General features: G+C 42.6%; 3 protein-coding genes across 9 annotated transcripts in view; 1 reads left to right on the top strand and 2 right to left on the bottom strand.

The window, feature by feature from the left end:
* The window catches only part of DCDC2 (doublecortin domain containing 2), a 139,956-nt gene extending 138,732 nt beyond the window's left edge, over positions 1 to 1,224 (bottom strand). Inside the window, exon 1 of one of the 2 annotated variants that reach the window (XM_043540045.1) lies at positions 1,063 to 1,224. The gene's annotated coding sequence lies outside the window, so the exon portion shown is untranslated. The remainder of the gene's footprint in view (positions 1 to 1,062) is intronic. The other variant, XM_037893046.2, reaches the window with a different exon arrangement.
* On the top strand, positions 612 to 25,687 carry MRS2 (magnesium transporter MRS2). 6 transcript variants are annotated; one of them, XM_037893050.2, is made up of 12 exons: positions 1,294 to 1,568; positions 3,524 to 3,597; positions 4,984 to 5,020; positions 5,654 to 5,766; positions 6,448 to 6,621; positions 8,580 to 8,710; positions 9,299 to 9,415; positions 14,878 to 15,030; positions 16,134 to 16,251; positions 17,416 to 17,529; positions 18,312 to 18,464; positions 24,972 to 25,687. In XM_037893050.2, exons 1-11 carry the CDS (start codon positions 1,373 to 1,375, stop codon positions 18,420 to 18,422), a joined length of 1,338 nt encoding a protein of 445 aa, XP_037748978.1. In that variant the 5' UTR covers positions 1,294 to 1,372; the 3' UTR covers positions 18,423 to 18,464; positions 24,972 to 25,687. The 6 variants fall into 6 exon arrangements, with proteins under 6 accessions (XP_043395981.1, XP_037748982.1, XP_037748981.1 ...); XM_037893052.2 differs by lacking the exon at positions 24,972 to 25,687 and adding an exon at positions 23,260 to 24,949; XM_043540046.1 differs by lacking the exons at positions 1,294 to 1,568; positions 24,972 to 25,687 and adding an exon at positions 612 to 711 and having other exon boundaries at positions 18,312 to 20,720.
* GPLD1 (glycosylphosphatidylinositol specific phospholipase D1) overlaps positions 19,360 to 25,802 on the bottom strand; it is a 42,703-nt gene continuing 36,260 nt past the window's right edge. The window contains exons 22-25 of the mRNA XM_007060384.4: positions 25,343 to 25,503; positions 24,995 to 25,021; positions 24,837 to 24,887; positions 19,360 to 23,455 (exon numbers count right to left, since the gene is read on the bottom strand). Coding sequence (XP_007060446.2) covers positions 23,378 to 23,455; positions 24,837 to 24,887; positions 24,995 to 25,021; positions 25,343 to 25,503 — 317 coding nt within the window. The 3' untranslated portion in view covers positions 19,360 to 23,377. The remainder of the gene's footprint in view (positions 23,456 to 24,836; positions 24,888 to 24,994; positions 25,022 to 25,342; positions 25,504 to 25,802) is intronic.

Genomic DNA, 25,802 nt, shown 5'->3' with positions numbered 1-25,802 from the left:
ATAGTATAATAACTATAAGCAGCAGCTGGTCAACTGAGGCTCATATTTAGTTAGTAATCTATGTTTCCAGCTTGGCTCCACTTTCTCCATTTAATACTACAGGAATTTCTAAGTGCAACATTGATGATAGAATATATTGCTAAAGGGTTTGGTTTGGGTGGGAGGGTTTCATTAATTCCAATCTATGTGGTTTGAGTGCAGATGAAAGAAAGGGAATTCCTTTTCAGTATTTTCATTAGAGCTTTGCACACAATAAAATATTTAAAAAGCAGTATTTGGTAATGGGGGAGGAGGGGTAGGTTACTGAGGGCCTCTCCACACAGTCATTCCTGTTCAGCTGTTAAGCGTGCCCACAGCTGGAGTCACTCAGGAACAGCTTTAAATTCACACCCTGACCTAATCCTTAGTAACTTTCAAGTGTAGCTGAACCCTAATTTAACTTGAGCTTCAACTGACCAGTTCATCTTGGTGCTTAAATGTACATTCAAAATTTATTTGGTTAAATATGCTTACAAGATCATTGGATAGGGCAAAATAGCTGGGCTGAGCTCAAACTGGGAAAAAATTAAGAACATCCCATTTCATTGTCAGATGTTCGCACCCCAGATCCCAGTCCTGCCATCCACATGGGAAGATCCTGCACCGACAAGGAGCAGCTTGTAGAACCAGAGGCCCTCAGTCGAGGCTGCGATATTTGGCTGGCAAACACCAGTTACAGATTTTTCTTTTTCAATGGGATGGGGGGACTGCTCCATCTTTAGCTTTATGCAAAAGCTTCTTTTGAAGAAGGGAAAAAACCTTCAACTATGGGGGCAAATTGGCCATGAAAATGCCGAGTGAAGAAAAGCTTGACATGGGGCGGGTGACTCTGGGGGCGACACAGTCATTACAACGGTGGCTTAGTAGCCCGCTGGAAAGGGTACAAGAGTGAGATCCGGACAGGTGGGGTCTCTCCCGCCCAGCGGGGCCACCGGCTTCACCGTGTGACCTTGTGCGCGTCATTCAGCTTCTCCGTGCCTGGGTTTCCTCGCCTGGCCAGGAGGGCTCCAGTCGGCCCCTTACCTTTGGGAGCGGTCAGGCCCGAGGGTGCTGCAGGGGGCTACGGGTTAGCACATGATCGGTGCGGAGAAGGCAGTGAGGCTCTCCCCGGCAGGGCGCCCGCCCGGGGACCAAGGGCTCGGCATTGCAAGCCAGCGGGCTTCCCCCGCCCCCGCCCGCGGCTCCCCACCACGAGACCCCGCCCCGGGGCCGGGGCTTAATCCGCGCGGCTCCTCCTCCGCCCGGCTCCCGCGTGTGGGCAGCCAGGCCGGAGCCTCTGGGTCCTGCAAGCGGCCGGGAGCCGGGGCCCGCTCGCCCCCCGCAGAGCCTGCCCATGTTCAGCCGCTGGCTCCTCCCCGCCTCGCTGGGCCGCTGCGGGCGCGGGGGCTGCTGCCGCCGCCGCCGCCTGCTCGCAGCAGCCGGGCGGGCTCGTCCGCTGAGCGGCGGCGGGCGTCCCTGCTGCGCGGCTCCCGGGCCTGGGCCGCGGCTGGGGGCCGCCGCTCCCCGCGGGCGGCCGTGGCGCTGGGCAAGTAAGTCGTGCCGTGGGAGTGGGGGCACTGCAGGCGGCGAGCCGGCCCTGGTTGCTGCCCGGCCGGGGGGAGGCGGATCGGCTCTGGAGTGGAAGCCCCACCTTTGGTTTCCTCCTCTCACGTCACCCCCGGGCGTTTCTCCTACTCCTGGCCCCGGGACTTGGCTGCTCTGGCGTAGGGAGAGCTGGCGGCAGGGCAGGGGCTGGCACTGCGAGGGGGGAAGAGGCTTTTGTAGACCCAGAGCGGCGCTAATCCTGCAGCCAGCCGGCGCTCATCCTCCTGAGCAAGCCTTAAACCCAGGGGGCACGGGGCAGTATTCCTCCGCACTGCCTGTCTCTCACTGCGGGGCTAGGGCGACCGGGCGGCCTGATAGTTGGGGCTTTGTCTTATACCGCCCACCCCGATTTTTCACACTTGCTGTCTGGTCACCCTATGGGGCGTACAGTTATTGTTCCACCCTGTTCAGGCCTGGAAGTGGCTCCAGGGAATAGGTAGTTATAAGTCTATCAGTGTGTGTGTGTGTTTTAGGGGGACCAGATAGCAAGTGTAGAAAAATTGGGGGGGGAATAAGTACCTATATAAGACAAAGCCCCAAATATCAGGACTGTCCTTATACAATCGGGACATTAGTTAGTTTTTGCATCTGCTGAGTGCTTACAAATTTTGTTATTTCTTCCTGAAGTATTAGGCCAGAATTTCATCTCTAGGTGCCTAACCCTTAAATAAATGGCCTGAATTTTGGAGTTGTGGGTGCACGGCTCTTTTGAAAAGCAGGCCGCTTTTATTTAGGTGCCTAATTGTAAATAGTGGACCTGATCCTGCAATTGACTGCTTGGGAGCTGTGTAGTGGGGACAAATAAGGCATAAAGGTGGCCCACACACAGTCAATGGCAGGATTAAGGCCATTGCTATAATTTCCAAACTCTGTTCGAGTAACATCCAACTAAACCACAAATGGGCTTATGTCTACATATTTAACAGCCAACTAAGGAAATGGACACGCTGCTCCTTTGAAGTTCTGGCTGAACCTGTCAGTCATTTATCAACATCGCATGCAGTATGAAATGCACATTAAGGCCTCCATCCTGCAAACACTCACTTTTTTACATTCAAACAAATGGTAGTTTCGCTGAAGTCAGTGGGACTACTATGCACAAAGCATGTGAACGTTTGCAGGGCCTTACTGTTATATAGGGAGGCAGGGTGGCCTAGATCTCCATTTTATACCCTGCTTTGCCACAGGCCTGTTGAGTGACCTTGGGCAAGTCCCTTCACTTCTTCATGCTTCCAGTTCCCCATCTGTAAAATGGCATAATGATACTGACCTGCTTTGTAACGCACTGTGATCTACTGTTGAAAAGCACTATATAAGCACTAGGTATTATTATTCATTACCACAGTCCACAAATAACTAATTTGCTCAACAAATGTAGGCCCCAGTCCCCACAGTGAACTTCATGCAGGCAGACTTGTATAGCTACAAAGAGCTCATTGTAGGACTGGGGTGTTGTTCTTTATTGCAACTGCTTTGGGTTCTTAAAGGATACCCCAATTTAATCTAATTTCTATTTTTTTACCTATTATTGTTGCAAGTAAAACATAAGATTATCACAAACAGGGAAAGGAAATGTGTTTACTCTGCAGACTTGATGGCACTTTAGGTATAGTCAGTTTCTCCTGTTTGTATGGGTCTTTCACACAATAATGGGGAGAAAAATTCTGAGTAAGAAAACTGGTCATAAAGCCACAAACGTTGGCTCAAGGAATTGTAGTTTTATTAGATTTTAAGTTGACTGTGCCTCTTAAATGAGCAGGTTGGTTTTTTTTTAAAGCAAAATTTTATTCATTAACTGAGTTCCTTATGACAGTTTTCCACCTAGTGTACAAGAGAAGAAACAAATATGTATTTATCAAAAGACCATGTGCTGGTAACACTGCTGTGTGTCTTTCTTCAGATGAATTGGGTCGACACTCAGCGACAGAGGCCTCTCAAGCCACCTTAGCCAGTGTAGTCCCTGTGTTTGCAGTGGTAAGTGTATTGAAAGTTTTCAACAAAGGACAGTTTTTCCAAGCTAATCAGCATGTGTTTTTCTCAAACTGTTATTTGACAGAACTGGTCGTTCTCCATGATGTGTTGATAATTAGTGGATATTACTAAATAACTGTTTTAAAAACCCTAATTTGAGGGAAAGTTATGTTTATGTGGATATATTTGCAACAGTATTATAATGTGCTAGCAAAATACCAAGATGCTTTTCTTATGAGAAGATAATTCTTGTTAAATCACAATTTAATCATGAAGACACAGTTTAATTCTTGAAGAATTGTTGTAAAATACATGCGTTCACTATTAAAAATACACTATTTTTGCCTTTTTTTTTCTTATTAATGTACTGGAATGTGGTAGCTGCAATGTAGGATAGCCAATGGTCGAAGGAAGAATATCTTTTTATAAGTATGCAGCTGAGAGAACTAGGCTAGCCATTTATAGTGAACAATCTGTTCATAACCTCCTTGTTTGCCACTGGAAGATGATGTGATCACATGTGAAAGCAGATGTAACACCAGCCAGTTGAGGGCATCGGAACACATATAGGTCTTGATCCTACAATGGGGACCACATAGTTGTTTCTTCATATATACAACTACTGGCTTTAAAAACAAATTATGAATAGCTCTTGAATAAGCTACATATTTCAAGGCAAAAGTGAAAAAGCTTTGATCAAATCAATTCTTGCAGTTTTTCCAATGACTTTAAGTTTACAGAAAATACTTGGAATATAAATGAAAAGTAAATAAGATGTTAGAAACAAATTATTCCTTGCTTTGTTACATTAGAATGCTATCTGTTCTTTCACTTACACATAGTGGAATTACATAGTAAATACCTTTCAAAAATCAGGGAGTGAATAGCCCCCCACAGTTGTTGCCCTTTGCCTTGTAAATTGTTCAGCTAAAACAACACAAGATGAAACAAGAAAACCTGAAACACAAAATGTAAAGAGCCCCTCTTGTGCCAACACAAAAATCTCATTCTCTGTTCAAAAAAAAAAAAAAAAAATTCCTCCTGGGAAGTAGATATCTGTGCGAGTCAAATATATAGTTATGAACTTAATTGGTGTACGTCTGAAAAATATTGTAATCGGTGCTGCTTTCCAGGTACCATGTGTAGCATCCACATGTCCAAATGACCTGAAATATGTTGGCTAAGGTATTCATAATTACCTGAGGAGTATTAGTAGAGACAAGGGGTAGCATAACTTGCCCCTCCTTAATAAGTGGACTGATTCACCCCCACTAGAATTCAAAGCAAATATAAGCAATTTCACACAATTATTTTCCTGTATGTTATAGCAGCTTTGTGAGAACAAAATGCCTACTTCTGGTCTTCTCTTTTCTTTTTTCCTCCCTTTAGATGAAATTTGACAAGGAAGGAAATGTTATCTCTTTTGGTAGGTAGAGTTTTCATTTTCTTTTCCTGTTTGCTCTTTTGTGCAATATAGAATTGCCTAAGTGGAAGTTTATACTGGACAGAGGGTTCAATTCATGAAGCTTTTGTGGGTTTAGATAACTCTTGGTGTTGCAGCATTTCCCTTGGTTTTGCTCGTCTATTCTACACAACTTCTTATACCGCATTCATCACAGCGGTATCTGAGCACCTTCCAATAGTGCATTAAGCAGTATGACTACCATGTGTCATGTGTGGTTCCATTTTGCTTTCATCCTTTTCCTCTTTGTCCCAGTCCACCACCGGTATATATTTCCTTTTTTGGGATACTTTTGTGACATAACACGTGCTTTCTCAACTCAGCTTTGCTAATGTGTTCTTCTAACATGAAACATACTGTATTTGCCTGTTATTTTGGCTACTTTTAGACTTTTTTTTCTTAATAAACAAAGGGACTTCTCTTCCCACCCAAGTTCTGACTATTTTGCTGTGCTAGACAGAATTATATTGGGTGATCAAGGGGGGAAGCACTATAGAGTTAGTTTCTTTCTGGGACTGCAAAACAGACTAATCCATAATTCTAAAACACATTACTTTTCGCAGATATGATTTTTCTTTTTAAATGTCTTCTTGCTAGAAAGAAAGAAAACAGAATTGTACCAGGAACTGGGTCTTCAAGCCCGAGATCTAAGATTTCAGCATCTAATGAGCATTGCAACTAGAAACAACAGGATTATCATTAGAATGGAGGTAAAGTGATATTTTTATTTTCATTAACTTCAGTGGGTCTTAAATCTGTTTATAGATGTCAATAGATGTTAAAATACACTTGAACTGTGTCTCAATTGCCAATACAGTCATGTTCTAGTGAGATCCAGGGGCCATTTTAATATTGGCTATCTATGGCCTTGCATATAATATTATGCATCTGTCCTTACAGATAACCCTGGCACTGAATATCTAGCGAGCAGAAGCACTTCATGTTGCACTTCATAATAATGCGCTTCTTGTCTTTTGTAGGATGACCATCTCTATTCAAGAGGGCCAAAATTTTTCCCTTTGTGGGCATGATGAGAATTTTTAGAGGCACAGGATGAGCAGAGCTAAAAATTTGGAGAATCTTTCTTTCCTCCTGTCCCTGCAGTAACTCCAGAAGCCTCCTGGAGTACACTAAAGGAAGTGCTTCTGATGTCAGTCCGGTCTATATACTTTGGGGGTTGAAGGGAATGACCGTGGAAGATAGACACTTGGGTACCCTGGACACAAGTGTGGCATAAAAATGTAGATAAAAAAAAAAGTTTTATCATAACAGTCCCCTATGGGAAGTGGTTTTATTGAAAACTGAACTCTAAAATGCATTAAGTGGCAATGAGAAAATTAGAAACCTCCGTAAAGTATTAGCTGGCTGCCTAACTGCATTCTCTTTTTCAGTTTTTGAAGGCTGTGGTAACACCAGAGTTTCTTCTGATACTAGATTATCGCAATTTAAATATGGAGCACTGGCTGTTCCAAGAACTAGCATCTCAGCTGTCTGGAGAAGGTCAGCTAGTTACATATTCCTTGCCCTTTGAATTTAGAGCCATAGAAGCAATACTGCAATATTGGGTGAGCTGCTGGTTACTTTTAACTACTTTTGAAAATACTGTTTCATGGGAATGACCGTATAATTTTCTGTTCTGGAAATATTTAGTTACATTTTTAAGAACATTTTGGGTTTGCTTTGGGCTTGTGTTTTTTTTTTTTCTCTTTTCCTTTTTTTGTTGTTGTTTCTTTTGATTATGGGGGGATCTAGACGAACATTTAGCAGTGAGAATGAACTATTGGAAAAAATTACTAAAGGACATGATGGATTTTTCGTCACTTGAAGTTTTAAAATCAATATTGACAGATATATGCTGAAATATAAAAGTTACGGTTTGATGCTGAAATTACTGGGGGAGGTTCTCTGGCCTGTGTTATGCAGTTGGTCTGACTAGATCAGCATTTCCTGAATGCGACCACCAGGGGCTTTTTTTGTGGCCGCAGCCTCCTGGGCAGTGACTGGGGAAGGGGGGGCAAAGCAGTGGCCTGTCCCCCCAGGGCCATCAGCAGGGGTTGGCTCTTGCCCCTCTCTGGAGCCATGAATACTGGAAGAGCACACAGCCAATGAGTTCCCTACCTTCTTGGGGGTTGGGCAGCTCAGGCTTCAGCCCTGGGGCGGCAGGCTCCAATCGTTGGACTTCGGGCTTTGGCCTAAATTCCCTCTAAACTGTGCAGGCTATCAAGAGCTGCACAGGTGGGGAGAGGCGCCTCTTCTGCGGCCCCGCCCCAGCCAGGGAGAGGCGCCTCTCCCCTGGCCCCAGCCCCAGAGCTGCCCCAGTGGGGAGAGGCACTGTCCCCCAGCCCTGGGATGCTGTGACAAGAGAGGGCTGGGGGAAGTCCTGGCAGCTTGCACCCCAAACCTCTCATGCCCAGCCCCACCCCAGAGCCCGCACCCCCAGCCAGAGCCATCAGCCCTCCCCACACTCCATCCCTCTGCCTCCTCCCACACTATGAACCCCTTGGCCCCACCCCCGCCACACGTCACCTCCATATTGGGGCACATAACAAAATTCATTCCACACAGATGTAAAAAATTAGAGGGAACATTGGCTCTAGCCCTGGACCCCGGCCACACTGCAGCAGGTGCTGGCCCTGGGCTTACCACCCCCTTGCATTGCCTCTGCCCCCATTGCCTCCCTACCCACCTCCCCATCCAGAACTTTGTCCCCTGGCTTGCCAGGGCTGAGTAAGTCTGCTGTGAAAATTGATATTTGTGTATTTGTTAACATCACTTTTCACTCCCTCCCAGCTAGTTAGTAAGTCTGGTGTGAAAAGTGATACTAACAAACATCCAAATATCACTTGTCACATCAGTAGACTTACTAGGTAGGAAATCTTTTTTAAAAAAGCAAAAGAAACAACAACAAAAAGACAAGAATATGCAAAGCCACCTTATTTGTGTTTCTATTCTGCTTACTCCAGTAAAGAATAGAGACAACTGTACATTATTTTTATTATTGAGTCTGCAAAAATACCCTGCATCAATAAATTACAATGATTTGGATATGTATAGGTGCATATTTGTTTTTCATAAAGTTAATTAAATATTTTAGGAAAAATTGTCAGAAAGGCCACGAGCAAAGTTAGTGGCCACAATTTGCAGCCACCAAAAAAAATTGTTGAGGACCCCCCCCCCCCCCGGACTAGATGATCGTGATAGTCCCTTCTGGCCTTAAAGTCTATGAATGTTAATGGAAATATGACACCATTTAAGGCTGACCAGATTTCAGACACATGAACCTCATATCATGTTTATTCAGTAGTTGGCGTAATGTTTCCATTTTATGGAAATTCATTTTGTTCAAAAAATATTGCGGTGGGTAAACTTTTTCTTGTCAATGTTAGCTGTATTCCAGATAGCTCCTGTGTATTGAAAAAGTAGATTGTAACAGTGAATTCTGTGTTCAGTAAGAGAAGTCAGTTGCCCAAACCATTCTAAAAGGATTATTTTAATTCTTATGAAGGATCATGTTATTATCTAGATCAGCAATCTGCAAGGGAGACTTAACGTTTTGCAATCTCAGATCATTGAGACGCTGGAAGCTCTAGTGGACCCCAAACTACTGTCTGTGGATAGAAGTAAACTACACATTTTGCTACAAAATGGCAAGAGGTAAATAAGAGTAAGCAATGGGGAATATAGCGGAACTTCAGAAAATTGTGTACAATATACATTTCCTAGAAAACTTTACTTTTGAGTTGTGCAACTTATTTGTCATTGTAAATTCAAATGTATGAACTATCTAGTTGGAAAAAAATGAAATCCCACTTTGTGGGATTTGTAGTCTACCTTCTAAAACTGTGCATAATGTAAAAAAATTAATACCAGGCAATTTAATATGTACATTGTAATGTAAAATCAGGAGTTCAAACCATTTGAGTACACATGAACTTATTGGGCTATGCTGTGTGTCAATACAACAGACAATACAATTGTCTGAATCAAATTACTTGTTTCTCTGAGTGCTCATGAACGCTTGAAATATGTCCAGAATACACAGCTAAATCCTTTTCAGTTAAGGTTTTGGTGATTTTGGGGCAGCTGGTCCCAGAATTGACCAGTACCGTGGCTAAATGCAAAAAGGGGATTTAAATTTTCTAAGAAACTTCCCCAGTGACTCATTCTGTAAAGATCCAGGGAAAATGAAAATATTACCTCTACAGTAATGCAAATGGGATTGCCTGTTTGTTTTTTCTTTAGTTTGTCAGAATTAGAAACAGATCTTAAAGTTTTCAAAGAAACAATCCTGGAAATCTTGGATGAAGAGGAATTAATAGAAGAGCTCTGTCTAACTAAATGGACGGATCCACAAGTATTGTAAGTAAAGTTGGGTAATCCAGAACACTTTTTAAAATGTGTCTTGTCCAAGGACAACCTGAATACCAGATTAGATTGCTTCTCTCCCCTCCCCTCGAAAAAAAGATCTGTACAATGTTTTTAAACCATAATGCTTTACCTCTTTTTAAAAGGTGTTTTACCACATCATCACAGTGCGAGCATAGTGTTAGCAGCATTACTGATACTCGGGTGGAAGCATCGAAGGTGCTCTTCACCCACTGTTTGACTTAGCTGGCCAGCCTTGGTGAACATGAGATGGAAAGGGGAGGAAAAGACAACCATCACTGAATAGGGAAACAGAAGGAGAAATGGAGATGTCCGTTTCCAGTTGAGACAAAACTTTTAAGATACGTTTTTAGGGAGAAAAAAAACCAATATTTCACAAATGAAATAAAGAACCCCACTGAAAATTTGGTCTGGTGTGGATCAGTTGCCCTACCTCCCTATATATAAGCTGGCACGCTAGCCTTGAAGCTTACTGTGCCCACGAGCAGCGCTCCCTTGATGGATATGTAACCCCACTGTAGTAGCACTGACCCCTGTTTTCATAGCCACGATCAGTACATAAATTAGCGCTGGGGTATAGCATCCCCAGAGAACCGCACATGTCTGGAATAGCCACATGTCATCCCTCCTGTGTGCTGATACAATATCATGCGCTCATCAGTGGCCACTTTAACAACAACAAAAATAACCAACCATATGTCCCATATTAATGATGAGCTGCTGGTCTGACCCTTACTTAAAAATCCAGGGCATGCTGACTGATTGGCATATCCGACTTGAAGCTAAGAGCAAACTGGCTTCCTGCCTCAGTTCCCATGCAAATAATGCCAAATGACATTTCCACCCCACGCTTCATGACAACTTAGTATTATTTGTACAGCACCAAATGCATGATATAGCTCCCTGCCCTGCACAGTTTCAAATCTAAATAGACCATAATTATCCAAAAAGTGGGGTGTGAAGGGACGCAATGTGTGAAATCAAGAAGTGTACCTGAGAAGGCATGGAGGAAGCTGGACGTGAGGTGTATTGATGCCATCAGTGTACTCTCGCACGTTGACTCCAACATTGGTGCTTGTAGACAGAAAGCTATGTTCATCATATCTTCATGTGGAGATACAGCCAAGCATCAAGGGCTTGTAGGACGGAGGGAGCCTTTTTTGGAGTGGTGCGGGGGGGGGAAGGTAGAGACTAATTTCATGAAAGCAAAGGTGTTGGAAGCTACTTTTTTAAATCCTTTGAGTCTGTTGTTCAGTCCTCCTCTTTCTATGGCTACAGAGAAATTTAAAGGCATTCACCATCAAGCCAGCTAGAACTGGATTTTGGGTGGTTGGTACAGACAATGTCTGCCACCAGAAACTGAAGACTTCTAAGACTACCACCACCCCCTTATGACGTGCAACTGAAACCTCTGTGTTTGGAAGGTTAGGAAGTGAATAGCCAGCCCACCTCAAAGGGACCCTCTCTTTAGGAGAGAGACTAAGGTCCTTTTATCCCACCCCTTCCAGAGGCCCTAGTTACCTCAGACACATGAGTCCTTAGGCATGGGTCTAGAGATGAGTTTAAGAAAAAACAGCTTCAGAGAGACTCCTTTAAATTGCTCCTTGATAAGGTAAGCAAGTTCAACAGTATCCATAGGAGACATTGGAGGGTATCCAGTCCCTCCTGGCAAATAGTGCAGTTAAGGTCATGCCACTGGGTGAAAAAGAGGGATGGGGGTTTATTCCAAGTTTTTCTTGATGTCTTAAAAATACAAGAGGGCCATCGTGGCTCTCAAAGACCTTACTGTTTGCCTAGTCAAAAGAAAGATCCAAAAAGATAACTACAGAAACTTGAATGCCTGTTCTAGAGAAGGTGACTGGCTAGGTCAGTGGTCCCCAACGTGGTGCCCATGGGTGCCCGCCGGGGCATTTATGTGCGCCCGCCTAGCGATACGGTGTGAAAAGTGGTGCCCAGCAGGGGAGAGAAGCTGCGGCCCCGTGCCTGCCAGGGACAGAGAACTACAGGGCTGCAGGCTGCGGGCGCCAGTGTTCTCTGTCCCCGCCAGGCGCGGGGCCACGGCTTCTCTCTGCGCTGCCCAGAACTGCCAAAAAAAAAAAAAAAAAAAAACCCACCACACACACCCACTCAGACTCTGCCGCCCCAAGAATGGACAGAATGCCGCCCCTTAGCATGTGACGCCCCAGGCACGTGCTTGCTCCGCTGGGGCCTGGAGCCGGCCCTGTATGTGAGTATTCTTCCGCTGCACTGATACTGCTGTTTTCTCGTGCTTTGCGATTTATTGTTTTTTTAACATTTTGCCCCAAAATGAGTAGTTCAAATAAAAGACAACATATGTATTATTTCAATGCAGAGTGGGAAGAATCCTATTGTTTTATTGAAAATAAAGGGAAATGCGTTTGCTTATTGTGCGGTGGTACTGTTGCAGTGCCGAAGAAACATAATGTCGAATGCCATTTCCAAATTAATCACGGTTCTTTTGACATTAGCCATCCACTTAAATCTGAGTTGAGAGAGAAGAAAATTAATCAACTCAAATCAAACCTATGTGCCCAGCAATCTGTTTTCACTGGACAAGAGGTAAAAGTCTGAAAGTGCTACTATTGCCTCCTTTAAAATTGCTCATCTGCTCGCAGAGAAGAAAAAACCCTTTCAAGATGGTGAATTGTTGAAGGATGCATTTTTGACTGGTGCTGATTGCCTGTTTCAAGGATTTCCTAACAAGCGTGAGATTTTGTCAGCAATACAAGATATGCAGTTATCAGACAACACAGTTACGAGGAGGATACGTGCAATTTTAAGTGACCTGCAAACTCAGCTAAAGGATGACTTGGAAATATGTGACTGGTTTTCACTGCAGTTCGATGAGTCGACAGATATATTGGATACAGCGCAGTTGGCAGTTATGGTGAGGATGGTATTTAGTGACTTCACCGTAAAAGAAGAGTTACTAAAAGTATTGCCTATGAAAGGGTGAACAAAGGGTGAGGATAGCTATAATTTATTCAAATCATACGCAACATCAATTAGTATGCCACTACACAAGCTGTCTGCAATCACCATTGATGGGGCACCAGCAATGATGGGCAGCGCCAATGGATTCATTGCACTCTGCAAGAAGAATGAATCCTTTCTGAACTTTATCTTATCATTGTATTATGCACCAAGAAGCTTTGTGCATCAGAGTTCTTTCTTTTCAACACGTCATGAATATTGATATTAAAATAATTAACTCTATTTGAGCGAAACATTTGCAACACCGACTTTTTAAGGCCCTGTTGGAAGATGTTGATGATAAACAATCTGATCTTTTCTTGCACACAGAAGTACAATGGCTGAGCAAAGGTTAAGTTCTTGCATGTTTTTAAGCCTAATTGAAGAGATCAAAGGATTTCTGAAGTCCACAAATCAGAACTTCGAGCAACTAGAAGACTCCAGCTAGTTAATGCACTTGGCTTTTCTTGCCGACATCACGGACAAATTGAACATTTTAAATTTTGAGCTCCAGGGAAGAGACAAACATGTGGCTCAAATGATAGGTTCTGTAAAATCATTCAAAGCAAAAACTGATCTTGTGGATGTCACATATGAAGACGAAGTCTCTCGTACATTTCCCAAGTATGAGGAAAATGGTATGTGACCGTGCTTTTAACCCATCACCATTTGTTATCCACATTCAAACACTTCTGGAACAATTTGAAAAGAGATTTCAGCAGTTCACCATCATTGAGCCTGTAGTTGCCTTTCTTGTGAATCCTTTTACTTGCCAAATAGAGGTAACAGAAATGGCTACATCAGTTGCGAGTCTCATTCAAGTAAGAAGAGAAGACGTGGAACTGGAGATTTTGGACCTTCAAAATGATATTCTTCTAAAATCCTGCGCAACAGATGAAAACTTTTGGAATCTGGTTGACCGAAAAAAGTTTCCTGCCTTAAAAAATGTAGCATACAAAATAAAATCTTATTTCGGTTCCACTTATCTATATGAAGTTCTGTTTTCAACAATGAACATCATAAAAATCAAAATACAGATCTCGGCTTACAGATGCCCATCTTGACGATTGCTTCTGAACGGGAATATCATCCTACTCTCCCAACTACAAAAAATTGGCTGAAGAAATGCAGTGCCAAAAATCACACTGACTTTATTAGAATAACCATGTGAATTAATTATACCTATTTTCCATTAAGTGCTGATAAGCGTGTATGATTAACTTGTGTTTACCTTTTTTTCATGTTTGTTTGTTTGTTTGTTTATTGAAATCCAGATACAAGTAACAATACAAAGAATATTTTTTAATTAACCATAACTCGCTATCTATGTTAAAGTAAGAATAATAAATATATTTGGACCAGCAGTTCAACAATGTTTTATATATAGGACTGAAATATTACTAGCCTCACTTTCTGCTGCAGCTAGTCTACATTTTTCGAAAAAACTGTCCAGTCAAAAAATAATTTTACTTTTTTAAAATAAATAAGATGAAAATTGTTTGTGATATTTATTTTGTAAAAACGCATTAATTTTTCTTCCAGGTAGATAAAAAAGAGCAAATTCACATGGTAAGGTGAAAGAGTAATTGCCGAATAATACCTTTTAAATGTAAAATTACCTTTATCTTATGGATTCCTATATTATGTAATATTAAATATGATGATTTTCATATTATTTAATGTACAAATACAAAATAAGCCTTGAAGAATTGCTGGTGCCCGCCACACTCTTCTGAAAACATGAATGTGCTCTTGGCCACAGAAAGGTTGGGGACCCCTGGGCTAGGTGCTCTGGGCCTTGTGGATGCTACCAGGCACCTATGATTCATCCAGTAGGACTGAGATCTCTCAAACTTCAAGAAGAGGGATAGTGCCAGCAGTTTCACATACTGACTGTTGGGCTGCTGTCATCAGATCCTGTGTGCACAAAATGCTTCAACTAAAATGCTTTAGTTATTGTCGATGTGCAACTAGACACGTATCTAAAGTGCCAAGTAGATTTCAATATTATGTATACAGTTTAGACCTCACTGTATGGAGGAACAGAAGGGAGTGTTACAGCATTACTGTCAACTTCCACCATTTGAGGGTACCAGAAAATTAACAGTCTCCCTTAAAAATGTCACAATATGATGCTGGGACACTAATATTTATACATTGCCTGTGCATGTTTATAGCATGGCAGATGTTACCCATTTTACTGACCAAAGTAACTGACTTTTTTTGCTCTTCGGCTAATAGAAATTGGAAAAGCACGTAACAGCAAAAGTTCCCCATGTGCCCAACTGGATTTTGCAGCAATGTTGTAAAACAGGACTCGTGGAGTTTTTTTTTTTTTACCTCGTCACTTCATTCTGGGCCCATGCTTCAGAACATGTAAACACGTTGTTGATAAGCGCATTGCTGATCTCTAACTAGAAAATACAAATTGTTGCTCACAGTGAGGAGAGCATGTCTGGAATTGACCATGCAGAGGAAATGGAGCTGCTGCTAGAGAATTATTACAGACAAGCCGAAGATCTCGCTAATGAAGCACGTGAACTCAGAGTATTGATTGATGATTCCGAAAGTATCATCTTCATCAACCTGGACAGGTTAACTATCCTTATGACACATACTACTTGTTATACTGCCAAAAGCTTTGTAGAAATTAGTGCTGTTATACCCTTTTTTGAATTAGAGTCTGAGAGCAGACATTGGGAACCAGGACTGGGAGGCTCTTATTCCTTGTGGTTCTGGGGAGGTAATAGTTCAAGGAAATACCCAGATATTCATGGGGAAAATATAACTTATTTATGAAGAATTGCTATGTAATGCAACAAAACTGAAACTTGAATTGACTCTTACATGGAGGTTGCACTTAAGTGTTGGCGTCTGCCTTCAAGAGCATGTCCCTAATTTTTCTGGGTCACATCTTCTGCTATCCAATAAATGTTGCATCCACATTAAGCATGATGGTACAGTAATCAGCTTAGTTTGCATCAAATATTTAGCTTTATTAAGACTAAACTATTGTAAATAGAAGGCTGAAATTTGTTATTACACACTAGTAATCTTTTTCAGTTTTCTGTATTTAAAAATAATTTATACAGTCTTAACATTTTGAAGTGTATCATATAAGCCACTGTTGAGAAGCAGTGTATGATATTCTTTCCTTCTCCTCAAATGGGGAGTTACCTCTAGATGCATTCACAGTGGACACTCCCATCAGGAAGCCAGCAAGAGTTGAGAAGAGGTGGATTTGGAGTGCCCCAAAGTAGACTCTGCTTTACAGTCCACAGCATTTTCTGACCCTCTACTTCTTTGTAAGTAGACTTGCAAGGTAACAGTAAATGTATCTTTTAAATAATCATTTATAAATTCCTATAGTTAACGGTAAGAAAACAAAATGTAAGTTTCCATAAACTTTTACTGTTACTTTACAGACATACTTATATAACAGGTGTGACCAGATGTCATAGATCCTGCTGATTGCAAAGCAGAGTCTGCTCCCTGAGATGTGCACTGCTGTTGCAGTTTCAAAACGTCTCTTTGGAGAAAAATCACCTGATACACTAGTTCTTGTTTCTGTGTTGCCTAATACCAGTGTGAGTTGCTCCATCAACTGTTCTGATGTAGTGCATGCTGCATAAAACTTTACTACTAGACAGCAAGTAAACATCTGTGTTCATCTCCTAAATCTTTCTCCCTTCTCCAGCCACCGTAATGTGATGATGAGACTGAACTTACAGCTGACCATGGGGACTTTCTCTCTCTCTCTTTTTGGACTGATTGGAGTAGCCTTTGGCATGAACTTGGAATCCTCCTTTGAAGAGGTGAGAACCAGTGCTGCTTTAGAATTGATTTTATAACTACTGACAGACAACACCTGACTTAACCCAGGTTTTCCGTTAAGTATAACACTCATCACTGATAAGACTCTAGATTTATACTGGTGTAAAGTGAGAGAATTGGGCCCATTGATTCCAGCTTTAGTGCAATGACTTTCTTTTGTGGTGAATTAGTTCATGGCTTGTTCAGTTTTGCCTCTGCTGCAGGACATTCTTCTGGATGATCAGGAAGAGTAATACTCTAGGAGGAAAAGGCAGGACAATACTGTACTTGGGCATGGTGGCTGACAATAGGCATGGTAATGTTCAGCCGTTCATACTTCTGAAAGGTCTTCGAGTTTGTATTAGCGTCACTTTCATATGCAAAGGTTTAAATTGGTTAAATCATTTTCTAGACTTCATGGTGGAGCCATGACTCCATTGCAAATTAAATAATTACACTTAGGCTATGTCTACGCTACCATGGTAAGTCGACCTATGCTATGCAACTCCAGCTATGTGAATAATGTAGCTGGAGTCGACGTACCTTAGGTCGAGTTACCATGGGATCTACACTGCAGGGGGTTGACTTACCTTACTCTTCTCGTCAGGGATAGAGTACAGAGATCGACTGGAAAGCAATCTGCTGTCAATTTGACGGGTCTTCACTAGACCCACTAAATCGACCAGTGGTGGATTGATCTGAGAGCGTCGATCTGGCCTGTAGTGTAGATGTAGCCTTAGATTGGTGGTAGCTGTCACACTTACATGCATTACCTTAAAAAGGAAGAGATTTCTTCTTTCTCCTTCCTTCCCTCATCGCCACCTTCACACACAAAAAATTAGGTAGGGGGAAATCTCTAAATTCTTGATAAAAACAAGAGCTATCTTTGAAAAGAACCATGCATGGGCTAGTGTGGTAGTGAGGAACATTAAGTGCAGAGGCCAGCACACCAGTGCTCTGGAAATGATGGTGTTTCAAGTGGATCACTTTGCCTTGCAATAACCCAGAGTCTCAGCTAACCTTTCCCAGCCAAGGAAGTTCACCATACTGTGAACTTTAGAGGGGACAGGGAGGGGTTTAATTTAGAGGTATGGGAGGGAATCCACTGAGGACCCTTCCACCACAGAAAGAGCTGCATGATTAATGGCTATTTTTTCCATTGCTAGGACAACAGAGCATTTTGGCTGGTGACAGGGATTATGTTTTTGGGAAGCGGCCTTATCTGGCGGCGTTTGCTTTCGTTCCTTGGACGGCACCTAGAACCTTCACTACCTCCCCAAGTACGTATGGCTGGCTAAAGAGTTCCCACTGCCTTCTGCATGCACAGTACCACTGCTACTTCCTGTGTTTGGTGTGTACTATGGAATTTGTAATGGATGTGATCAAGGGACACAACTTCCACTTTTATGGAAGTCATTGGTTAAATCCATGTCGCTCAACCTGGGAGGGTGGTAGGGTAGTCTTCCCTTGGCAGGCATAGGGGGAGCGCAGGACAGGGCAAAGGAGAGTTGTGTGACCCAAGATGTACTGCTTCATGCTGCAAGTATTTGCTGCTGCCAGAAGTGACATGGCAGGCAATACCTTGAGAGCTGTCCTTAATGTAACTGGTAACAGGAGCGGCTCACATGTACGTGGCCGCAACAGTCCTCCCTCTGCTTCTATGGCACTCAGCTCAGCCATGCTGCTGTTCCACTCCTCCCTACCCCTCACCCAGAGGTAGCTTGGTGCTGGAAGGGGGGAGCTATAAACAAACAAGTCCAAGATAGGAAAAAAATCACAGGGGGGAGCTTGGTGGGGAACAAGAACAAAAGACTAGCCTAAAGAGCATAGAAAAATAGAGGCTGTCACTTGTGCTGGTGCCAGGGGGGCATCCTGACCCTCCAGGTACTTGCAGCTGTTCCTCCTCAGATGCACTCCAGAATCCTTTGTGCTGACTTTCATAGCTTTTCACAGCTTGATGACACTTCAAAGGAGGCTTCCTGAGAACCGGCAGGCACTTGTATACGCCATGGCCCTTTTTTTTTTTTTTAAATAATCATTCGCTATTGTGTGACTTGTCTAGGTGCCCACGTTGCTGAAAAAAACTCATCCCACAGCTGGAAGAATTGAAATAAAAAATGACCTTAAAACAGAAGCCTTTACATCAAGCAGAAGCACGCTGACAAATCGATAGAACAGGAGAAAGCAACTGGCTTTTTTTGTTACATGGTGAACGGTACACACACTTGCACACCTGTTTTCCCTACAGTAAAAATTAAGAATTTTTAAACTCCTAGAATGTCAATGTATATCTTATGCACCAAAATGTTTTTAAAGTTGATATTTAATGGCACAAAAGTCAGTAAATGCAGAGAGAATATTCCCATAGGGTCCTTAATTTTTTTTCTCATGTGTTACAAGAGGATTTTGCTAGACTACAGCATGATGCCCAGCTTGCAATTTCAGGCTCTTATAGTTTGAGGTCTTGCATTCAAGGATTACTCAGACCCAGCCTTCATTAGTTAGGCATTGACAAGATTTCAGCCTAGGGCAGTAGTGCTAAAGATAGAGGCTAAAATTAAAAACAAAAATTAATATACTTGTCCTCAATAGGAGCTGGTTTGATTTTTGAAAATCAGGTTAATCATTCAGCAGCTGAGAGCTGGAGCCAAACTTTAGGCTTTTTTTTTTTTTTTTTAAATGTAGGGTGGTTGTTTTTTCCTTTTTTGTTTTTCAAGGTCGCATTCACGCTCTAGAGACTAGGATCCCAGAAGCAGGAATCAAACTCACATTTCTTGCAGAGCACTAAGCCAGCACAGCCAGACCAACAAATACAGAAAACTGCTTTGGTTCTGTTAAATGAAAAACGAACAAGTTTTGAATGTCCAGTGCTCACCTATTCAAAGACTAAGCAGGCCCGAATGGGCTTAGTTTTTAAAATCAGAACAGCAGGGCCTTTCAGACTGGTAGCAGATGCACATTTCAAGTATGCAACCACTGCCCTTTCAGTTGCAACTGACTAGGTGTATTTACACGTGTAGTATAACAGATCCTTATTCGATTAGTAAGATCTTACCTTAGAGCCTGATCCAACTCCCATTTAAAAAAGAAAAGTCAGACTTTTTTCCTGACCTGACTTGTTTCCTTTCATCTCTTTCTGAAGACATAAATGACCAGGATCATGAAGCATACTGCAGCTGTCTTGCAGCTGGTTTCATTACCACACGTGGTGGGTGAGATTAGGGGCAAATGTGGGGTGAAATCTGTCTGCAGGTCAGGGGAATGGGAGGTAGTAGCAAAGTTATGTAACTAAGGGGTACAAAGATCAGGTTTGACTATCAAAAAAAGTGCTGATTTGATTCCTGCGATGGTGGAAGAGAGTTAAATGCCTCCTACTTCCACCCACCTGCTATTTGCCTCTCCTGAGGGCCTTACCCCACTGTGCAGAGTGACTGTAAAACCCTTCTAGATCAGAATGGGAACACTTACACCTGTGCCAGGTACAGTTAGATAGCTCTTTAGCCAGCAACTTAAACATTGTGCAAACCACTGCCCACCTGACAGGCTGAAAAATTTATTGTAGCAGCAAAAGTGTAATTAAGTGCTCAGGTGAACAGAAAATGGAAACTAAAGAGTTCAGAAATTGTTATACTTTCAAAGTAAAATCCTGTGTGGCGTCTAAGGATTATCAACTAACTGATTTAACTTTGTGCACCCTTATACTTTCAAAGCATAACATCATATACGATAATGCACTGGTCTTCCTCTATATTCTACTTTAAAGGTAGTAGGGGATTGGGTGGCAGTTGAAATCCCCAGTGGCTAAATCATTACCATCTACTGGTTGTTAAGTGACCTTTAGGAAGTGGTTTGGTCTTGATCCAGCTCCTAGTGGGGAAACTGTTCACAAAATACGAACACCCATGAGGTTGAGGGCTAATGTTGGCATACCCAGAGAGGGGAATGAGTGAATGGGTATGGATACTGACGTTCTGACTCAGGAAATGATCCCTTCAGGTCAGGGTTTTGAAATACATTCGCAAGGCTATTGGGAAAGCTTGCATTGTTGCTTCCCCAGCTGTATTTTCTCTGCCGCTACAGGGCATTATTTTGACTCCTTTCATCTGTACTTAATTGACTTATGTGCATTAAAAGCATTTAAAATAAGACCACTAGTTCTTTTACAGGACTGCATCCATGTCATGGGAGTTAAACTTCCAGTGGTTTTCTGGACTTGGGTAACACCTGTCCCATTCACACTGCAAAGTGTACGTGTGGTAACAGAATTCTGAGCTCAGAACTAAGAAACTGAAGCCCAGGGTGGTTGATAAGGTTTTGAGTGAAATTGCCACTGAACCAGACCTGTAAACCCCACTGTCAACTGATAATAGAGACTCTTAAAGTGTAGTTGACAAATCTGCACTTCATTTGTAATACTCAGGACTCACAAATAAAATGCCAACTGGTTTTATCCTTGTGTTTGGCAAATTGACCTCTTTGGTTTTGCTGACTTAATAAGAGGAGTCTGTTCAGCTTGAATAAACTTCACTCATTTTCTTTACAACACAATTGACCACAAAAAGCCTAGTGTTTTCTAGCAGTGAGGGTGAAAAACCTAAATAAGGCAATCTCCAGCTTGTCAGTCTGCCTCCTAAAATCATTTGGGCTTTCCTACATCTGACTACTTCTATCAGGCTTGTTGACAACCGGGATGTGCTTTCAAAAATGGCAAGTTGCAGGATGGCTCAGGATCCTAACAGGGAAGGTGTTATCAATGAGGAAAAAGTAAAAATAATGGCCTGGGGTGGGAAGGAAAGTGCACTGTGTTCAGCTCACCCACCCTGATGCCTTCTAGTTCTCCAGCTACTCCTTGAGTTCCATCACTTATCCAGAGGGCTTTTTAAAGTGTGGGTGTCATTTTCTTTTCCTGTTTTATCAAAACAAATTCCAAACAGTTCCTGGGTGTAATGTTCAGTACAACATGCTCTCTTCCTATTATTGCCACAGAGCTCTTGTTTAAGTACTTTCTCCTCCTCTCCCTCTCAACCAATCTCTTCATTTATGCTGTCCAGCTATCTGGTTCTTGCTAGCTCTGATTTTTATTGCTTTATTTAGGTAGGTTAAAACGATTATGCCCAGTATGGATGCCATGGCAAATGATGATGTAGTTTAAAAAAAAAAGAAGCAATTCTAAAATTCAGCTCTTCTGTTTTAAAGCTAGAATTATCAAGAGCTGGAAGATTCTTTAAAACTGCTTCCTGAAAACACTGAGAAAGTAAGAAAGATTTTGACTTGCATATATATATGTATTCCAAAGAGGATGATTACTGTTTAAAATTCTCCAATACTTTGCTACTGGCTTGTACCACAAAAAAAATGTATCATAGTGTCATAACTTCTGAACCCTCCCCCACATATACACCCACCAATGGTTGCAGACCTAACCCACAAACAACGAGGTCATATGCTGTTGCTTAAGTATGTTGTTTAATTGTGTATGGATACACACTCAGCATTAACCTACCTCTTCAAAACCACAATACTCATGAGTCGAACACATAATACAATTAACAATAAGAGCAGGATTTTAACTTACCAGAGTCACTGAGTTCTACATAAAAGCATTAGGAACAATCGCCAGTGGAGTCCAACCTTGAGCTCCTTGCCCTTCTCTTCCCCTTGAAGCCAGACATCCTGCTTCCTTAACAGATCACCCCTGAGACTCGCAACAGGCAAGTGCTATCCAGCTGCTGCTAGCCCTTTGCAACCGCCTACCATCCATCTATCAGACGTACCTTTATAGCACAACTTCAGCTGTAGTGAAGTCAACACCAAGTATCAATGTAACATTCTAGGCACGTAGCATACTTTCTTTCAGATAAATAACATACTATCCTGGCTCTGTGAATGGGGTACTCCCATCTGAGCTGTGTAGAGTGGATGGGACGAAAATGGATGTGTGGACTGTTGTCCTAAGTTGGAGTCTCCCGCTTGTCTCAGGCGGTTGAATACAGGAAGTACAATGGGATTTCTGGTCCCCGGCAGAAGGGGAGGATGGATGGGGTAGATTGTATTTCGGCCTCAAGATTGGTGGTTTCTGGACTGCAGTTGGAAAATAAGACGCAGGGTTGTGGGATAAGGAGCAAAGTTGAGGAACTTTCTTTCCGTGGAGGATAAAGCAGCAAGACAGCAGATGATCTGGTACAGCAGAGCCACTCAGTGCAACGCGGTTGGCAGAAGATCACTGCAGTGCCAGTCTATCCAGCCCAGACAGCATTACCCTAAACATGAGGGTTGCACGTGTGGTGTAGAGAGTCCTATGCCAAGTCCTTATCCCTGTTGCTGGCATAGAGGTTGCAGCCAAGGTGCTGCTATGGTGATCCTTGGATATGGTTTAGTCCTTTGGGGCACTAAGCAGCCCATATAAGGCTGCTGGAAGGCAAGGAGCAAAATAGGGTGCAAAGACGAGCTTAGTTACCTATGCACCCCCTTCGTACCGGCTCTGGCTGCAGCATGCCTGGACCACCACATCTGACCGAAGCTGCTAGTGTGTCTGGGTGATAAGTGGGTGAGCTGGAGAGCAGTGGGTGCTGATTGGAGAGCTTGTTGGCTGTATTAGAAATGTCCATGATGTAAGATAGAGGGTATTCGGGGGATGCTGGTGTACAGGAGGAGTTTGGGCAGGTGTACGATGACAGAGTTAAAGGTGTTTGTACACATGCACATATTTAAGTGATAATATCAACTAGGGGTGCTGCATTTTTCCTCAAACAGCCAAACAGGTCTGCTGGAACCAGCTTCCCTCATAAGTTGCCTGGATTGATGCTAGGTTGATGTTGTTTTGGCTCCCTTCATGCTGCTTTGTGTGTGGCTGGGTTATTTAGCCTTCTGACTTCCATGGAAAGAGGTTTTTAATTGGTTTGCAATTCTAAGGCTGGATGGATGGACCATGACAGTTAGTATTCCCCGTCTTTTTTTTTTTTCCCCAATCAACCCCAATTTCCTTTCTGCTGCTTATGTCTTCTTTTTAGCTACATCCTGTTTGTTAGCATGGCAGAGGGAGGAGTGAAGGAGAACACCATAGATACCGGGGGATCTGCTACTGAAAACAGGCATATACCCAGACTCAACAAAAGAACATTTAAACATTTAAAGGGTATACATAAAAAGCCTTCCACTAAGTCTAGCTTTCACCGAACTTCTCTCAGCAGCTACTACAACTTCTCTCTGCAAAGATACAAAATGGAGGTTAACAAAATTCAACTGCGTCACTGAGGAGACTTTGCCAACATGGCTATGTCAGGAGTGCCAGGGAGAGGGGACCCCTCTCCCCAACCAATATAACTATGCCCAGCAAAAGCCCTAGCACAGACATAGTTGTACCAACAAAGTCCTTTTGCTGGTATGGCATATTTAGTCAGGGAACTAATATAAGCTATACTGGCAAAAGCACTCTTGCTAAAAGCTGCATCTCTGCTACAAGGGTTAGCCAGTATGCCTATGACAGCAAACCCTTTCTAGTGTAGACAAGACCTGAAAAAGAAAAGGGAACCATTTGCTTGTAGACCAGCCTTCTCTAATCCACACCATGAAAGTCAGGAATGGTGCTTGTTTCAGAAGGTGTTTGTCATATGAAAAATGGCCCCTTCTCTTAGGTTGGAAGCAGTTCAGATTCCAGCTTCTTTTTCCTAAAGGCTGTTTGGTGAGTAAAATCAACCAACATTTGGGTAGGGATCACTGCAGAGATGAGCAATCATCTCCTCAAATGATTACTGACAATGAGGAAAATGGGCAGGACCCCAAAGTCCCGGAGTCCATTTATATAAACAGCCACTGGACCAACCTCAAAGTACAGAGTAAAGGCAAATGAAAAAACAAACACTCGTGTCACACAGATGCAGGCATACTGCTGTAACTAGGAGTGCAGGGGGTGCTGCAACACCCCCTGGCTTGAAGTGGTTTCCATCATATCCAGGGTTTACAGTTTGGTTCAATGGCTCTCAGCACCCCCACTATACGAATTGTTTCAGCACCTCTGGATGCAGGCAGAGACTTTGTCTCCCTCCAAAGGCCCATATCGTCATCCAGAGAGGAGTGGGGCATATGAAGGCCCTCCAAGATTATCAGGGCAAGGACTGGGCCTCGTGTATGGATAGTGCTACTGGAAACAAGTACTAAAATAGAAGACTGCATATAAACTGACCACAGTCATTTTCCCAGTAGCCAATTTTATAGTATGTCATGAGCATCGGCATTGCTTATAACAGGCTGTTGGAGTGTAGTCTAGTGGTTAAAACACATGATTGAGTCAAGTCTGCAGCTGACTTGGGCAAGTTGCTAAGAGCAAATTTGGGGGGGTTTTTTAAGTAGATTCCTTTTCAGTTGCCCAAATTTAGACAGCTGTGGCCTCTTAGCCTCATTTTACCCATCTATAAAATGGGGTTAATATTGGCCCAGAGGGTGACTTAAAGGGAAGCTTGATTAGCTCTGTAAAGCACTTTGGGATCTGCAGGGGAATGGTGCTATGCTAAGTAATTTACACAAATGACAGTGACAAGTGTTGGCAAGAAACAAGCTGGCAGGCAAGAGTGGTGTTCATTTCTCTCACCTTTCCTTGAGATTTCACAGTGATGACAGAGCTCCCAAACCTTGATCTTTCCTGTAAAATGAGATAGCTCATTATGCTCTGAGAACATTAATTAAACAATGTTTAAAATTGTTTTTTTTTTTTTTTTGCTTTCAGCCATTGATTTTCCAGTTACTCACTTCAGGAGAAATTAGAACATATTGTGCCTGAAACAAAAGAAAGAAAGGGAGAAGCTGTTAGTAGAACCACCTTCTCAGAGTGTATTTCACTTGCAGACTAAAGGCCCCATGCATTAAAACTGCCTTACTCCCACATTGCAGAATTTTGTGCACGGTTGCTCATGAACCCAAAAAGGGGCCAAATTACCTAGATTTAAGAACCTGAGCAAGTTTGTGTGATGAAGGCAACAAGATGGAGTTTTTACTGAAACTTGACTCCAGATACCAGTCTATTATTTTCTTTTCAGTGGATGTAATTAATTAGTTGTCATCATGTTGTCTCCTGGTTTTACTGGTAAGTTTTCTTACCCAGTCCTCAGGACAAGGAGAAATCCATGATTTGCAGTTGTCTGTCACGTTACCCGAGGTGGTCTGGTTTCCATTGTAGATGTACACACGTCCAGCCTCCCCTCCAAACAGTACAGACGTGATGTCTTCAGTTCGCAGAGGAGATGTCACAATAATTTCATCTGTGAATGATCAGAAAGACGATATATGATGTCAAGATGAAATAGTACTAGACCAAAACACAAGAGCTGGTATTTACACTGGTCTGTATACAGTCATTCCTGTGAACATTAATGACTAACTGTCCATAGCGTAACATAGCATAACTGTCCATAGCGTAAGGATAAAGTTAAGAAGTTTTCTTGACTTATGACTGAATTGTTTGATTTCTGCTTTCAAGCATCTTGTGATGTTTACGTCCATCTATAAAGCGGGATGTGTTTTGAGTTTATATGACAATGTAGGAGGCAAGTCTACTCTT

Source organism: Chelonia mydas, chromosome 2 (genome assembly GCF_015237465.2).
Source record: "Chelonia mydas isolate rCheMyd1 chromosome 2, rCheMyd1.pri.v2, whole genome shotgun sequence".
Classification (NCBI taxonomy): Eukaryota; Metazoa; Chordata; order Testudines; family Cheloniidae; genus Chelonia; species Chelonia mydas.
Note: the sequence above shows the minus strand (reverse complement) of the source record. Positions and strands in the feature narration are given on the sequence as shown.

Excerpts from the sequence above, each read along its gene's own strand:
- MRS2 (XM_037893050.2), top strand. The coding sequence starts at position 1,373 with ATGTTCAGCCGCTGGCTCCTCCCCGCCTCGCTGGGCCGCTGCGGGCGC. Across the intron at positions 9,416-14,877 it reads TGGACGGATCCACAAGTATT|TGAGGAGAGCATGTCTGGAA; the intron begins GTAAGTAAAGTT and ends TGTTGCTCACAG. Across the intron at positions 16,252-17,415 it reads TGGAATCCTCCTTTGAAGAG|GACAACAGAGCATTTTGGCT; the intron begins GTGAGAACCAGT and ends TTCCATTGCTAG.